Below are 15,346 nucleotides of genomic sequence, written 5' to 3'. Positions count from 1 at the left end.
CAAGAGAATGACGTCATGACCTTCCCCTGTGACCTGCAGTCGACCTGATCGCAACCACAAGTAAACAAAACTTATATTTGTAGTCTCCTAAAGTTGAGATGATGTCCTTACCCGGTTGACTTTACCACCCTGTGTGTGTGCGTGTGTGTGTGCGTGTGTGTGTGTGTGTGTGTTTGAGGATGCGTTCTATATTATGTTTGTGTAGTTGTTACTAATTCAGTCGTGTGTGTAAATCAAACAGACAGAGTAAACAAACGATGAGCTTCCTCCCGGGATTTATTTAAAACGTCCTGTCAACGCTCTGGACAACACACACACACACACACACACACACACACACACACACACACACACACACACACACACACACACACACACACACACACACACACACACACACACGTTGTCTGTCTCTGTGTTGACAGGTCTGAGGAGTTTGTTTCCTCGAGTCAAGTGTTAAACACAACTGACCGATGAAGACGTCAAACACGCAATGTTGTCAAACTTACATAACACTGAATATCTAGTGTTTACAGTTTTAATGTAAATAAAACATTTGTTATTGTTTATTTAATTATTGGATGTTCATTTTTAGATATATGTGTATTTGGTTGTTTCACCTCTTTCTGTCTCGTGGATTTGATTATTTATGAGACACTTTTACTGTTGTTTAGATTCCAGGACACTGTGTTTATTTAACGTTTATAACACACACACACACACACACACACACACACACACACACACACACACACACACACACACACACACACACACACACACACACACACACACACACACACACAGCTTAACGTTGCACAGACGCTGGATCTTTAATATGTCACGGAGAAACGTGGGCACAATCCCAAACAAACAAGTGATTATGAAAGTAATCACAGAGGGTGTCGTCAACAGGAATGAAAGGGGAATGCTTTTCATTTGAAGAGGGTTTACCCAGGGGCAACCATTAAGTGCTGTGAGTCACTGCAGTTGTTTGAGTCTGAGAGTAACATTAAGAGATTAAAAGCCATCTTTGTTTTCCTGCAGAAACAACGCAGAGGAAATTAGACTTTTGGAAAATGCTAACGTGTTGATGCAACGCAGAAATCCACAGCCTCAGAGGAAGAAGTGTGTGTGTGTGTGTGTGTGTGTGTGTGTGTGTGTGTTTCTTCTCTCAGCAGCGTCTTTTAACCTGTTGAGTTTTTAAACCCTGCTGACAAGATGTAATCCAGCCAGACGCCATGATGGATCATCATCATTTATCACATGATTACTCGCTCAGTTTCTACTGAAAAGCTTGTTTAATTCCCCTGCCACTTGAAACCATGTCTAAAGTTACAGTGGAGGTTGCATTGAAAAACGTTTACACTTCGTAATGTTGTGTTTTCTACACGGGGGGATTAATGTACAGATTTACTGGACGAGGTGCAGGGGGAGAGCTTCTGTTTGAGCTGACTGTTAGCATTTCTTGATGAATAGTAAATCAAAGACAAAAATAATGTGTTTTATGCTCTTAATGTCGTTGTGTTGAAAAGTGGTATATAAATAGCCTTGCCTTGTCTTAAACTGAAATAATTTAAATGTTCTTACTTTCCACAGTTTAAATCGTGTGATTAAACCCAACATTAAACAGTGTTTTCTCTCTCCTCCTGCAGTGATCGAGTGTGTTTGGCCTTCTTCTGTGTATCTCTGCACACGGTGAAGATCAGGCGGAGATGATGGCGGCAGGAGGAGTCGGGGGGGTGAAGTCTCTGCACATCCTGATGCTGGTTCTCCTCCAGCAGCTGTGGTTTCAGCCAGTAACCAGCACCACTGAAGAGCCCAAAGCCTGGAGACAAACCGGGCCCAGACTGCAGCTCTCACACTCAGGTAGGAAGCAGGAAGCAGAGTGTTTAGTCCTCTGTCTTCACCATTTGTGTGGGCTGTCCCTGAAGGCAGCATCTCCCTGGTCCAATGAGATTTCTCCGTGTGATTTTGCGTAGAAAAAATCATCTATGTGTCAAACAAATGTGTATGATACTTACACGCTTAGTTCAGTAGGATAATCTCCACATATTAGCACCACTTTATGATTTCTGAAGTAAAAAGCTAACGTTGGGCTATAAAGCACGGTCACATGACTTCACGTCACCACCGCTAAGCTAAAGGTGGCTAATGTTGGACTATAAAGGAACTACAGCACGGTCACATGACTTCACGTCACCACCGCTAAGCTAAAGGTGGCTAACGTTGGGCTATAAAGGAACTACAGCACGGTCACATGACTTCACGTCACCTCCGCTAAGCTAAAGGCGGCTAATGTTGGGCTATAAAGGAACTACAGCACGGTCACATAACTTCACGTCACCACCGCTAAGCTAAAGGTGGCTAATGTTGGACTATAAAGGAACTACAGCACGGTCACATGACTTCACGTCACCACTGCTAAGCTAAAGGTGGCTAATGTTGGGCTATAAAGGAACTACAGCACGGTCACATGACTTCACGTCACCACCGCTAAACTAAAGGTGGCTAACGTTGGGCTATAAAGGAACTACAGCACGGTCACATGACTTCACGTCACCACCGCTAAGCTAAAGGTGGCTAATGTTGGACTATAAAGGAACTACAGCACGGTCACATGACTTCACGTCACCACTGCTAAGCTAAAGGTGGCTAATGTTGGGCTATAAAGGAACTACAGCACGGTCACATGACTTCACGTCACCACCGCTAAGCTAAAGGAGGCTAATGTTGGGCTATAAAGGAACTACAGCACGGTCACATGACTTCACGTCACCACCGCTAAACTAAAGGTGGCTAACGTTGGGCTATAAAGGAACTACAGCACGGTCACATGACTTCACGTCACCTCCGCTAAGCTAAAGGAGGCTAATGTTGGGCTATAAAGGAACTACAGCACGGTCACATAACTTCACGTCACCACCGCTAAGCTAAAGGTGGCTAATGTTGGACTATAAAGGAACTACAGCACGGTCACATGACTTCACGTCACCACTGCTAAGCTAAAGGTGGCTAATGTTGGGCTATAAAGGAACTACAGCACGGTCACATGACTTCACGTCACCACCGCTAAACTAAAGGTGGCTAACGTTGGGCTATAAAGGAACTACAGCACGGTCACATGACTTCACGTCACCTCCGCTAAGCTAAAGGAGGCTAATGTTGGGCTATAAAGGAACTACAGCATGGTCACATGACTTCACGTCACCACCGCTAAGCTAAAGGAGGCTAATGTTGGGCTATAAAGGAACTACAGCACGGTCACATGACTTCACGTCACCACCGCTAAGCTAAAGGAGGCTAATGTTGGGCTATAAAGGAACTACAGCACGGTCACATGACTTCACGTCACCACCGCTAAGCTAAAGGAGGCTAATGTTGGGCTATAAAGGAACTACAGCACGGTCACATGACTTCACGTCACCACCGCTAAGCTAAAAGAGGCTAATGTTTTAGGGGTTTAGTGCTTTGCTCAAGACTCCTCTTTAGCTACCAATCCACTCTGTACTTAACCAGCGATCCTTCATACTAATACTGCCACGGTCAGACTGGGTTAGGGATGTTTATTAGCACTTGTTGTCATAAACATTCTGCATGCATTTCAATAGTTTAATGCTAGCACATTAGCATGGCATTGTTTTTAGGTGGCCTTGCTAGCTATTAGTTATTGTTTGTACCGTCAGAATTAATCAGCACCTACTCTAAACACCCCTTGTAAAAAAAAGATTAGCATTATTAGAATTATGTATCCCCCTATGAGCAAACAAACACGTGGTGCAGTTTTTGATAAAAAAGGGATTTAATGACCACATATAAAACAGTTTTGGCTATGTCTCTGTGCTTTCTTTGGGCCATTATTAGTACACACCCAATCCACTGACTAAAACAGATTAAGGACGATGTTTCTTTCTCCAGTTAATGTATTTTTAATGCTTTAACACTTTACGCCTAATTTATATGTTTAGCGCCCCATTTGGACATCGACATTAATCATGAATGTTATCCGTCATAGTATTCCTCTGAGCTTTAGCTTGAACACACAAGAATTCAGAATAAATTGTGTTTGTGGGATTCATTTGAGTCATTAAACCGTGAAGCTGTTTGTGCTCAGTTTTGAGAGTTTCATTTTCACAACAGAGAGAGAAAGCAGCACTGTCTTTCTTTGAGTATTTTCACGAGGGCGTACTTTTACTTCCTTCTCTTACTTATTGAATCTTGAATCTATCAGTTTACATGCCAATTTATTCAGAGCACCTCTGTTTAGTACCTTACAATGACAATCTGTAGCATTAAGGTTAATTATAATCCTTCAGTTTAGAAAATGTCAAAAATGTCCATGTTTTTCTACATTTTTAAAACATCTCCCTGGCGTCTGTCGTGATGACATTGGCTCATGTTACTTCACAGAAAGATTTTCCACAATGAGATCACATCATGCTCCATTTGTCGATTACGAGCGTGAGATAGAAGATTCATTAGTCACACAGAAAATATTACAATCTCTGAAATCATTCCATACTGATTACATCTCCCAAAAGGTCATCTATCAGACAGTCGGACACAGTTAGAGGAGATCTTGGTGGAGTATAAGAAACAATAAGAAGATAAGAAGTACTTTATTGATCCCAATTTGGGATTTGTTTGTGTTTTTAGCAGATAAAGAGAGTCGGTGAAAACAGAGCAACAATTGGAGAGAAAAATCCCGGCATCGATTAAGCTTTTGAGGAATGAGTTATGTTTCAACACACCGTCTAAATTAGGTTATATTATTAAACCCCTGTAGAAGTCCCTGGTGGTGGTTTTACTTCCAAAAAAGACGAGGAACTTGGAGGGAACACAGGGATTTTAGCCTCTGCAGACCATTTACATGCACTAAAACCTAAAGGCAGAGCCGGCCCGACCCATTAAGTGACATAATCTCCCGATTTTCGCGGGAGACTCCCGATTTCATAGCCCTCTCCCGGTTTCCTCCCGGGGTCATATTTGTCCCGCATTTCTAAATCAGATTTACACACGACTGTTTCCACTCGGACTTTAATACAGCTACACCATTGTTTGGTTTCCATGGTAGCGCGTCTCTTTAGTAGCGTGCGCAACTAGATAGTCACAGAAAAACAGAACAAGAATCGACAACTCGACCCTCTGCTCACTCCTTTCCTGGTCCAGCCCACACGAGGATCTTCCCGGGGGAGCATGCCCCTAGAGGAGGTGAGGACCCCCCTAGAGGAGGTGAGGACCCCCCTAGAGGAGGTGAGGTGTTTACATGCTTATTTATACAATATGTGTGCTTGTGCTAACATCATAAGACAAAAGTTGGTTCCGTGCTATGTGGAGTGAGAACGCGCTAGGGCCGGCCCTGCCTAAAGGACACACTATAGGAGAGGCAACACCCTAAAAAAGCAGAATAGGGGCTTCTTTAATAAGTAACATCTCTCTCTGAGAGTGTAACATAATCGGATGTTAAAGAAATGTTTGTGATTAAGTTTTGTTTCTTTTTCCACTCTTGCTTGTTTTTGTCTTCCCGTAATTGTTGTCCCTCGAGAGCATGTGAGCTTTTTCCATTTCCCTAAATAGTCTGTACCTCATCGTGTGTGTGTGTGTGTGTGTGTGTGTGTGTGTGTGTGTGTGTGTGTGTGTGTGTGTGTGTGTGTGTGTGTGTGTGTGTGTGTGTGTGTGTGTGTGTGTGTGTGTGTGTGTGTGTGTGTGTGTGTGTGTGTCTTTAACAGTAGCAGCTCAGAGGTTTTCGTGGCAGTAAAGTGAAGCCGTTAATGAAGGAGTTCCAGATCCTCTCGCTGTGTTTGTAGCTTCAGGATCAACGTTAGAGAGACTATTAATATTTTATAAGGCAGATACTCAGACAGCAGCTTCAGGGGCTACACACACACACACACACACACACACACACACACACACACACACACACACACAGAGGGAGAGAGTGTGTGTGCATCACAGGTGACCCAGTGTGTGACCCGTGCAGGAATCCAGAGAACGGCCCTCATCCTGCAGGGAGACACACTCCGTTAACCTCTCACCTCACCTGAGTGTGTGTGTGTGTGTGTGTGTGTGTGTGTGTGTGTGTGTGTGTGTGTGTGTGTGTGTGTGTGTGTGTGTGTGTGTGTGTGTGTGGTTTATTGTTTCAGGGTCGGTTTAGATTTAACTTCTCTGACAGGCGCTCTTCCTGCTGCTCAGTTTCTGACGCTCACGTGGAATTAATCCAAGAAAAACACACTGACATCATGCAGGACTGTGGGATGGGAAACACACACACACACACACACTGGTTAAAGCACACACAGTGATAGCTGTGGCAGACAGTGTGTTATCTCTCTCTCGCACACACACTTTATTTTGATAGCTGCTCACTCAGACATGATACAAATACACCAACTGGTACTTTATGTTCCTACAAATATCCAATTATCATTTTGACAGCTGCACACACACACACACACACACACACACACACACACACACACACACACACACACACACACACACACACACACACACACACACACACACACATGGGGTTCAGTTAAAGGTACGTGACTAGATTAGTCTTGCTTTTCATTATCAAATCAACTCGGAGAAAAAACTTGTGTTGTGAGAAATCTGTCAAAACTGATTTATGCATACTAACACATACAGCATGCAAAACTAGTGTGTGTGTGTTCCCTGCTGCCCGTACCTTGTGGTGTCATGCAGTGAACCTTGACCTTTGACCCTTCTGTGATTATAGGAGGTAGATTTAGGAGGAGAGGAAAGCAGAAGAGAGGAAAGAAATGAAAAGGCAGAACTAAAGGAGATACGATGGAGTCAGAGAACACAAACAAGAAGCTGGAAAAGATGGAAGGTGTCAATAAAGAGAAGGAGGGAAGGAAAGGAGGGGAAGGAAAGGAAAGGATGGAAGGAAAGGAAGGAAAGGAGGGAGGACAGATGGGTTGGAGGTTTCCTGAGGTTAATTAACCTGTCATCCACCTGAGAAGAACCAGAGCAGAGAGGAAGGTCAGAGAGGGAGAGGGGGTGTGTGTGTGTGTGTGTGTGTGTGTGTGTGTGTGTGTGTGTGTGTGTGTGTGTGTGTGTGTGTGTGTGTGTGTGTGTGTGTGTGTGTGTGTGTGTGTGTGGGTGTGTGTGTGTGTGTGTGTGTTCCCTTATTTTTCCCTTTACACTTGGTATGCAACAAAATCAGAGGAGATACAGAACATTACAGTGAAATAAAATAAACATATAAATATCTTTATTTCAAAATATATTAAATTATTATAATTTTGTATATATATATTTATTTGTTTGTAATTAAATGTATATTTGTATTAATACTATTATAATTGTATATATGGTTTTGTTGGATATTAGGGAGTGAGAGTGATGGGGGTGCGCACACACACACACACACACACACACACACTGGCATTGCTTAACGTTGCACAGACGCTCAATCTTTAATTCGTTAGCAGATAAGAGACGGTGGTTACAGATAACATGAGATTAAAGCTTGTAGTGAGATAAACTACATGTACTGATGGCATACGAACACACACCCACACACACACACACACACACACACACACACACACACACACACACACACACACACACACACACCGATTTCCCGTGATACCTGAAGGGAGGTTTTATACTCTGTAGTTCTCACACTGTCACTGAGTCACTGAGTTTTTTTACATTTCTGATGCTCATCAGCAGGTCAGGAGGTTCAGGGAGGACACACACACACACACACACGCACACGCACACACACACGCACACACACTCTCTCTGTTCTGCTTGACTTACTGTGACACCTCGCTCTGTTTCACCCCAGGTGTTTAGCAAACACTCTGTAACACTTCAACCTCCTTAAAAGTAAAGTCATTCAAGTGTGTGTGTGTGTGTGTGTGTGTGTGTGTGTGTGTGTGTGTGTGTGTGTGTGTGTGTGTGTGTGTGTGTGTGTCACAGCTACATTTCCCCACAACATAGATTACCTCTATAATCTGTAGCAGATACAGTAAGTTTTTCCCATAGAGGACAAAAGCTCTGATCATTTAGGATGAATAATAAGATACGTTTTGAGACTGATATGAATTTTTGTCAACAAATGATTAATTTATCAGCCTCAATAACCTCGGAGAGTTAGTGTAAATTGAATATGTTATTTTAGAGTCATAGTTTTAAACATGAGGTTAACACTATAAATTAAAACAAAAAGAAAACAAAGAAAACACATCTTGCATCATGTTCAGGATCATTTTAGTATTTATTCTATGTCTGCATGCTTCAATGTTCAAAAAGCTCTTCATTCCTCTCATCCTGCCTGTGCTGCAGCACCTCTTTTCACCCTCTGTCTGGAACCAGAGCTGCTCTGATTGGTTAGCTGGCCGGCTCTGTTGTGATTGGTAAACCGCTTAGAGATGTCCCGCCCCTTAGCCTATCACGTACAATGTGTTGGAGCGCTAGCCAATAGGAGCGAGTGTTCCATAGAGATGTTCCGGAAGTAAACAAAGGAGACCGATCATTTATGCAATTATTTTTACTTTTATCTGCTTTAACAAAAAACTTAGGACATCAAAAGAAAATAGTGAATAGTGTGTCCATCATATTGGATGATAGGGCTATCTTGGGCAGGTGGTATGTTGTGAATAAAGGTAAAAACATACAAGATAAAACTATAAAATGCCAAGTTCGAGAGCATGATTTAGGATAAGAATATGATAATGTACCTGGGTTTAACATGCACCTAACTTTTCTCAAACATATTTACACATTGATTGCACGCAGCATCAAGAGAACTACCCTAATTTTACATTTAAAGACCCAGACACACCGAGCCGATTTCGGCCGTCGATAGATGTCTGGCCAGTGGCCACTTTACTCGTTACGTTACTCGTTACTTTACTCGTTACTTTACTCGTTACTTTACTCGTTACTTTACTCGTTACTTTACTCGTTACGTTACTCGTTACTTTACTCGTTACGTTACTCGTTACTTTACTCGTTACTTTACTCGTTACTTTACTCGTTACGTTACTCGTTACTTTACTCGTTACTTTACTCGTTACTTTACTCGTTACTTTACTCTTTACTTTACTCTTTACTCTTTACTCGTTACTTTACTCGTTACTTTACTCGTTACTTTACTCGTTACTTTACTCGTTACTTTACTCGTTACTTTACTCGTTACTTTACTCTTTACTCGTTACTTTACTCGTTACTTTACTCGTTACTTTACTCGCAGGGCCGGCTCGCCCCTCCTACAGGCAGATCACGCAGACTGCTAACGTTTCAAATGTTCTCTTTAGTTCAGTTTCCATTGTCGCATAAGACTGATCCAGATCCTGAATGTTCTCCTATCTGACCATGGCTGTCCTCTCTCTCCTGCTATCTGTATTTTGCGCAGTATATCTCTGAACGATGGTGATTCCACTGTGCACATGGGCAACATGTCCTCTACTATGAAGGATGCTTCACGCCTGTCCATCTCTGCTTTGGTTACCGGTCCTCCAAATTCTAATTTTTGCTGCTTCGGGGTCGGCGGCGGCGCACTCACAACATCCTCACTCTGGGTTCGGGGGTCCTTAGCTATTAGCTTCACCTTAGCATGTGTTCTTTGCAGGTGTTTGAGGTTTGACGTGGTGTTTACAGCAGTGGATAACAGCTTCTGGCCTGGACACAGTTTCCTCACCGTCACATTCCTGTCCTTTCTTCGGACGAACTCAAAGTAATGGGCATACCTCCACCCCTCGAAAGTTAGCGCTGACTCAGCCATGTTTATGCAGCACTGCACGTGGAGATGTGGACGCGCAGATTACGTACATATAAACCTGCGGCGGAAACCCCTCTTGTCTGTCAGTGTGATTATGACTGATTTTATAAAAGTAACGAAGTAACGCGTGTCGGGGCAATGTTAGTAACTGTAGTGTGATTACTGAATTATAAAAGTAGCGCGTTACGCTACTCCGTTACCGACAAAAGTAATATTATTACAGTGACGCGTTACACCCAACTCTGGTTATAAATAACATCCAGTTCACATTCCTGCAGTCAGTGATCAGAGTTCATCGTCCTCTCTGTCGCTTCTTACCATAAACAGCATCATATGAGGAGGAGGAATACTCCAGTGTGGTCTGAGGGTCTCTCTGAGGACCCTAAATATCCTCATGTGTCCTTTTAGAAGCCCACACAGCCTGCATGAGTCTCTGTTTAGGAGGTCATGTTTTCTTAATGTTAATCTCTCTGTTAGCAGAATAAGATCAACACTACTTGCCCGATGTTCATGAAACTTGATGATGGAGTGTAGATTAAGCCAAGGAATAACCATTAACATTTTGGGATGGATACCTGCATTATTTATCACTGTTTGAATCTCATTTGCGTAGCTCTGCGCTGTCGGGATGTTCTAGATCTAGTCCTCTAATGTACTGACAAAGCGTCCACAATATTACGTGGCTCTTATCACAGTAAGATTAGTTATAACTCCTTCTGAATAACTTGTTTGCCTACTGACTTAGTTTAGCATCCCGCTATGTTAAGAAATAAAGAATATAATCCGTTTTAAAGACTGAAAATACATCAAATCAGTTCCCTTTAACTGAAACAAAAGGCATTTGTATGTATAAGCTTCTCTAATCTCAAGTGACCAAAGATGTAAGTAACGGCTGTTAGTCAACGAGGTGGGAAAACTCCTTCTTGTCCAAAAGCTGGTTATATCATCAGTTATAGATTTTTTTAAACTAATGAAGAAAAATAGAGACAGTAACATATTCTAGGTTAAAGCCTCATGAGAACAACTTGGATTCATGTCTGTTAGTAAAATGTTTAAATTGTAAAGCAGAGTTAATAATCTATGCAGAACACAGGAAATGTAAATTGAGAATATTCTGCAAACCTTCACAAAGCGGCTGAGTGTTGAACGTGCGTCTGTTCTCTGTCTGCAAACACTAAGGAAACAGAAACATATTCATACAATGGAAAACTAATACCTGTCTGATTTCACATTGTGTGGCTCATGTGTTTGTCACGCATTCTTTAAATTCTTTAAAAGCTCTCTGCGTTTCCTGTTCCTGTGAGTCTACGATTAAATAGAGAGCCAAAGTCCCTCCCGTTCCGGTGATCCACCATGGCACCTTATTTCGGAAAAAATAATGTATTGAAGTCAATGGAGAGAGAGAAATGATCTTTCGATCCCGTTTGAATCGTGCCGTGAATTACACATATGATGTTTGTCAATCTTAAAAAATAATTTCCAAGTAAAAAAAGTTTGTCTTAAAACTGTTGAAATAAGACTAGGAAAGATACGCAACTAGAAAGACTACAAATCCAAGAGTCGCGTAAGGGATGTCATAATTCATTCCCCCGACTAACTCCCCTTGTGTGTAATAGCAGCTTTCAACATGCCCAGACTTGGAGTGATTTTCTCCTCGTTTAATACTTTTGTGTTAAATGTGACGGTCATCTTGGTGTTGGTGACGTGTGTGGTGCGAGACGGGAGATGTAGTTCATTGAGCGGTTTCACACAAACAAAAGTGTTACTTCACAGTTTTACGACAACATTTTTTTTTCTTGACTTGCAAAATTATCTTTTAAATTGACAAACATCATGTGTGTAATTCGTGGCACAATTCAAACGGGATCGAAAGATAATCTTTCTCTCTCCATAGAGAACCGCAGTGACGCGTCCTAAAACCCGGATGTAAACTCCTTCCGGTTCCTTCGTCAAAACAATGCAATTTCTCCATAGGATTTTGGAAAATAGCTCGAAATAAGGTCTGTGGTTGAAACACATTTAAGAGACGGATCACGTTTTGTTCAGCCGGATAATCTCCACATGTCTACTTTTATCATTTTCTAATCATAAATCTAGTCGCCAGAAGCTAAATGCTAACGTTATGCTATAAACGAACTACAGCAGGGTCGCTGCTTCAACGTCACGGCAACTTCAGATCCATGTTCAAACACACAGATTCTAAATGGAACGAGTTGAAGCGTTTGTTTGAACAGTTTACAGGAGGCAGGGACTTGCTTTCAAGCGTGATCCGTCTCTTCAATGTGTCTCAACCACAGACCTTATTTGGAGCTATTTTCCTAAACCCTATGGAGAGATTTCATTGCTTTTTATCGAAGTAACCGGACGTGGTAAAAATGCTAACTTACTTCCGGGTTTTAGGACGCGTCACTGCTGTTCTCCATTGACTTCAATACATAATTTTCCCGAAATAAGGTCCCATGGAGGAAAGGGAGGGACTTCGCCTCTCTATGGGATCCTGTTGTGGTTTTTAAATACTTCTTGTTGACTCTCGTATGTCTGTTATTGAGTTTTATATAAAAATTGTAAAAACGAAAGTCTTACATGCTTAAAAGTAATGTTTGGGAAATAATACATATTTAAATGAGTTTAATACTTAAATAAATATGTTCTCAGAGCAATAGCAATTTAACTAATGTGCAACCATCTTTAAAAATGCTGCTACTTGATTTCTAGAGATGTGTACTTATTTGATTGTATTCATCTGGTCTTTCTTCTTCATTTAATATGGACTTATGCCGTTTATCTGCACTGTCCTCTAGCAGTAACACTGCAACACAGGATTTCTGATTCTGATCCTGACGTTTAAATATCAGTTAGGGATCCGGATAAAGAAGCTAAAACTATGATACAGAGTAAAGCTGGCAGTACATTGCGAGTCATTATAACTGAAAGTAAATACATCCGCCAGCTCCATTTCTCCCAACAATAAACCCCAATGGCTCCTGGCAGGTTACATTCAGGATAAGTAAATGTGACCTGAAGTAATTTCTCTGTCTGAGGCATGAAGTCTTTATGCTGAAACGTGATATAATAAATGCCTGCTGCAGTTTTCTGTGTCAGGGTTCAGAGGGAAACTCTTTAGAGCTCGCTCGAAAAGCATCAAAGACATTTAGTGGGAAATGATCCACACACACACACACACACACACACACACACACACACACACACACACATACACACCATGTATACATCACTTCAGGGGACATTACATTGACTTACAGTACATGCATTTCCTGGAGACTTATCCTAACCTTAACCATAACCAACACATGCCTAACCCTAACCCTAACCAAGTCTTCACCCTCAAATGAATGATTCCGCTTATGGGGAATTTTGTAATTTTGCCATTTTGTCCCCATAAGGGAGGCGAGTCCCCACGCGTGACTGTGTAAACAGATGTAAGTCCCCACAAGGATAGTAATGCTAGGACACACACACACACACAACCTTGAAGTCTCTTGGAAACACTGCAGAAAAGGCCAAGATTCAGCAGAAAAAATGACATGGTAAGGAAAAGTGTGTGTGTGTGTGTGTGTGTGTGTGTGTGTGTGTGTGTGTGTGTGTGTGTGTGTGTGTGTGTGTGTGTGTGTGTGTGTGTGTGTGTGTGTGTGTGTGTGTGTGTGTGTGTGTGTGTGTGTGTGTGTGTGTGTGTGTGTGTGTGTGTGTGTGTGTGTGTGTGTGTGTGTGTGTGTGTGTGAGAAGTGTAAAGTAAAACTGTGAAAGGATAAATGCTGAGTTTTTAAGAGCTCTCATTATTCTCCGTCCTTCAAATAATCCTCCTCATTTATCTTCTTATTTCATCTACTTGGAGAAGAAGAAATCATTTCATAATGCATCAGGTTCGTGCATGAAACATCTGGTCTGTCTACTCCACATGGTTCTTATTTTGTAGACATAGGACACATGTTTCAGTCTATTCACCGTGCTGTAGTTCCTTTATAGCCCAACATTAGCCTCCTTTAGCTTAGCGGTGGTGACGTGAAGTCATGTGACCGTGCTGTAGTTCCTTTATAGCCCAACATTAGCCTTCTTTAGCTTAGCGGTGGTGACGTGAAGTCATGTGACCATGCTGTAGTTCCTTTATAGCCCAACATTAGCCTTCTTTAGCTTAGCGGTGGTGACGTGAAGTCATGTGACCATGCTGTAGTTCCTTTATAGCTCAACATTAGCCACCTTTAGCTTAGCCATGGTGACGTGAAGTCATGTGACCGTGCTATAGTTGCTTTATAGCCCAACATTAGCCGCCTTTAGCTTAGCGGTGGTGACGTGAAGTTATGTGACCGTGCTGTAGTTCCTTTATAGCCCACCATTAGCCACCTTTAGCTTAGCGGTGGTGACGTGAAGTCATGTGACCGTGCTGTAGTTCCTTTATAGCCCAACATTAGCCTTCTTTAGCTTAGCGGTGGTGACGTGAAGTCATGTGACCATGCTGTAGTTCCTTTATAGCTCAACATTAGCCACCTTTAGCTTAGCCATGGTGACGTGAAGTCATGTGACCGTGCTGTCGTTCCTTTATAGCCCACCATTAGCCACCTTTAGCTTAGCGGTGGTGATGTGAAGTCATGTGACCGTGCTGTAGTTCCTTTATAGCCCAACATTAACCTCCTTTAGCTTAGCGGTGGTGATGTGAAGTTATATGACCGTGCTGTAGTTCCTTTATAGCCCACCATTAGCCACCTTTAGCTTAGCGGTGGTGACGTGAAGTTATGTGACCGTGCTGTAGTTCCTTTATAGCCCACCATTAGCCACCTTTAGCTTAGCGGTGGTGACGTGAAGTCATGTGACCGTGCTGTAGTTCCTTTACAGCCCAACATTAGCAAGCTTTAGCTTAGCGGTGGTGACGTGAAGTTATGTGACCGTGCTGTAGTTCCTTTATAGCCCACCATTAGCCACCTTTAGCTTAGCGGTGGTGACGTGAAGTTATGTGACCGTGCTGTAGTTCCTTTATAGCCCACCATTAGCCACCTTTAGCTTAGCGGTGGTGACGTGAAGTCATGTGACCGTGCTGTTGTTCCTTTATAGCCCACCATTAGCCACCTTTAGCTTAGCGGTGGTGACGTGAAGTCATGTGACCGTGCTGTAGTTCCTTTATAGCCCACCATTAGCCACCTTTAGCTTAGCGGTGGTGATGTGAAGTCATGTGACCGTGCTGTAGTTCCTTTATAGCCCAACATTAACCTCCTTTAGCTTAGCGGTGGTGATGTGAAGTTATATGACCGTGCTGTAGTTCCTTTATAGCCCACCATTAGCCACCTTTAGCTTAGCGGTGGTGACGTGAAGTTATGTGACCGTGCTGTAGTTCCTTTATAGCCCACCATTAGCCACCTTTAGCTTAGCGGTGGTGACGTGAAGTCATGTGACCGTGCTGTAGTTCCTTTACAGCCCAACATTAGCAAGCTTTAGCTTAGCGGTGGTGACGTGAAGTTATGTGACCGTGCTGTAGTTCCTTTATAGCCCACCATTAGCCACCTTTAGCTTAGCGGTGGTGACGTGAAGTTATGTGACCGTGCTGTAGTTCCTTTATAGCCCACCATTAGC

General features: G+C 42.5%; 1 protein-coding gene across 1 annotated transcript in view; it reads left to right on the top strand.

Moving 5' to 3' along the window:
• Positions 1 to 1,666: 1,666 nt before the first annotated feature.
• Positions 1,667 to 15,346, top strand: part of si:dkey-49n23.1 (semaphorin-3D) — a gene marked incomplete at its 3' end in the record, with an annotated part of 45,373 nt that continues 31,693 nt past the window's right edge. The window contains 1 exon segment of the mRNA XM_034235517.1: positions 1,667 to 1,869. Coding sequence (XP_034091408.1) covers positions 1,716 to 1,869 — 154 coding nt within the window.

The sequence above is a fragment of the Gymnodraco acuticeps genome, unplaced genomic scaffold (genome assembly GCF_902827175.1).
Source record: "Gymnodraco acuticeps unplaced genomic scaffold, fGymAcu1.1, whole genome shotgun sequence".
Classification (NCBI taxonomy): domain Eukaryota; kingdom Metazoa; phylum Chordata; class Actinopteri; order Perciformes; family Bathydraconidae; genus Gymnodraco; species Gymnodraco acuticeps.
This window is presented reverse-complemented; position numbering and strand designations above follow the sequence as displayed.